This window comes from Octodon degus, unplaced genomic scaffold (genome assembly GCF_000260255.1).
Source record: "Octodon degus isolate 3935 unplaced genomic scaffold, OctDeg1.0 scaffold00276, whole genome shotgun sequence".
NCBI classification, from domain to species: Eukaryota; Metazoa; Chordata; class Mammalia; order Rodentia; family Octodontidae; genus Octodon; species Octodon degus.
In genome coordinates this window covers 1,510,741-1,512,791 of record NW_004524852.1, presented here as the reverse complement: position 1 = coordinate 1,512,791, position 2,051 = coordinate 1,510,741, and the positions used below count along the sequence as shown (strand labels likewise).

The 2,051-nt window shown below is 44.7% G+C and overlaps 1 protein-coding gene across 1 annotated transcript in view; it reads left to right on the top strand.

Moving 5' to 3' along the window:
- Nucleotides 1–2,051, top strand: part of Prmt5 (protein arginine methyltransferase 5) — a 10,756-nt gene that overhangs the window by 3,023 nt on the left and 5,682 nt on the right. Inside the window, exons 5-7 of the mRNA XM_004646649.2 lie at nt 540–652; nt 742–791; nt 1,369–1,532. Of these exons, the coding sequence (XP_004646706.1) occupies nt 540–652; nt 742–791; nt 1,369–1,532 (327 nt within the window). The remainder of the gene's footprint in view (nt 1–539; nt 653–741; nt 792–1,368; nt 1,533–2,051) is intronic.

Genomic DNA, 2,051 nt, shown 5'->3' with positions numbered 1-2,051 from the left:
AAGATTAAACCAAAAAAAAATCCTAAGCATAGAATGTGTGATGCTGGGGTACAGCTCAGTGGTTGATGACTGGCCTAGTACGCACAAGACCCTGGATTCTATCTCCTATCATTATGCAATAAAGTAAAACGAAGAGCCCCATATAGAATAGATAATTATTTCTAGCTGAAGTTAATATTAAAACATGGCCGATATTTGCAGAAAGATCGTACAAGGTACTTGGCATCATAAAGTAAGAAAAGTGTATGAATAGATTGACTTCAGCTGGGTATGATCTCACATGCCTATAATCCTAGCACTTGGGGAGCTGGGCAGGAGGATCAAAATTTTGAGCCAAGCCTGGGCAACTTAGTGACTTAACGAGTCCTCTCTCAAGATTAAAAATTTTAAAAAGGCTAAGGATGTAACCCAGAGTAAAAGTCCTGGGCTTCGTCCCCGGTTCCAAACAGAGGACAGCTTGAGGTCAAGATACTTTCAACTGGAGAAAGCTCTCTGGACTCGAATTCAAAACAGTTGTAAATTGCTTCTCAATCGTGCAGTTCTGGATGAGGGTACCCTTGGTGGCACCAGAGGACCTGAGAGATGATATAATTGAGAATGCACCAACTACACACACACAGGAGTACAGTGGGGAGGAGAAAACGTGGATGTGGTACGTCTTTTGCTGCTGTACCAAGGGAAGGGGGTGGTGGAAATAGTAGGCTGTATATATTTGACAGTATTCTGTATTTGACTGTTCAGGTGGCACAATTTCCGGACTTTGTGTGACTATAGCAAGAGAATTGCAGTAGGTAAGTCTGAGGATCTTGGCGTAGGTGTGATCTCTCATGAATAAATCAGCAAAGCCCTGCAGTAGACTGTAGTGGTGCACACACAATCCCAGCACTCTGGGAGCCTGAGGCAGGAGGATTGCAAATTGGATCTCAGCCTGGGCAATTTAAGTGAATCCTGTTTTCAAAATAAGAAAATGAAAAAAAAGGACTAGAGATACAGTTCAGTGATAGGGCCCTGGATTCAGTCCCCAGCCCTGGAGGAAAAAAGAAAAAATCAGTTTAATGGATATTCAGCATTATGACTGTTTTCCCTGTACCTTGTTCTGCCTTGTTGTTTTTCTTTCCTTTTTATTTTTATTTTTTGGAGGCAGGGTCTTGCTATGTGCCTCAGGCTGGCGTTCAGCTCACTGTGGAGCCCAGGCTGGCTTCAAACTCCCAGTGAACCTCCTGCCTCAGGCTCCTGAGTGCTGAGATTATGGGGGTGCACCACCACACCCATGCCTTGTTCTTAAGAGGAGCGAACAGACCATGCACAGTGGAGCAGGGAAGACCTTGCCTGGCTGTGGCTGACAGCTCTTTCCCTTCCATTGTGTAGCTCTTGAAATTGGGGCAGACCTCCCATCTAATCACGTTATTGACCGTTGGCTGGGGGAGCCCATCAAAGCAGCCATTCTTCCCACCAGCATTTTTCTGACTAACAAGAAGGGATTTCCTGTTCTTTCTAAGATGCACCAGAGGCTGATCTTCCGGCTCCTCAAGGTGGGTGGAAGAATACCAAAGGTGGTCTGGCTAAAGCTGTTATTTTCATGTGTGTGATACTCACCTCCTGTGGGGGGGTGTTTTCCTCTTTGTTTCTAGAGAGCAATTTCAGGAAAGCTGGGGACCTTGAGAACAATGAAGCAAATGTCAGTAGGAGTTTGAGAAACTTTGCCAAAGGAATGAAACTCATAAATTTGCAGATTTTATTTTGGAAGTTAATGCAGGGGTTCCTGTGGCCCTTTGAACTAGGGTGATGTTTATATTGTACTAGAAGGCTTTTTAAATTTATGGAAACCTCAGGCCACTTTGGTTGTTTTGGGGGCCTATACTCAACTGGTAGGAAGGACTTTCTGGCTGTGAACTGTAACCGAGTCTCCCTACAGTCTTGCTCGAGGGCTGTGTCTAATGGACTGACTTCTCTTATAGTTGGAGGTGCAGTTCATCATCACAGGAACCAACCACCACTCAGAGAAGGAATTCTGCTCCTACCTCCAGTATTTGGAATACTTAAGCCAGAAC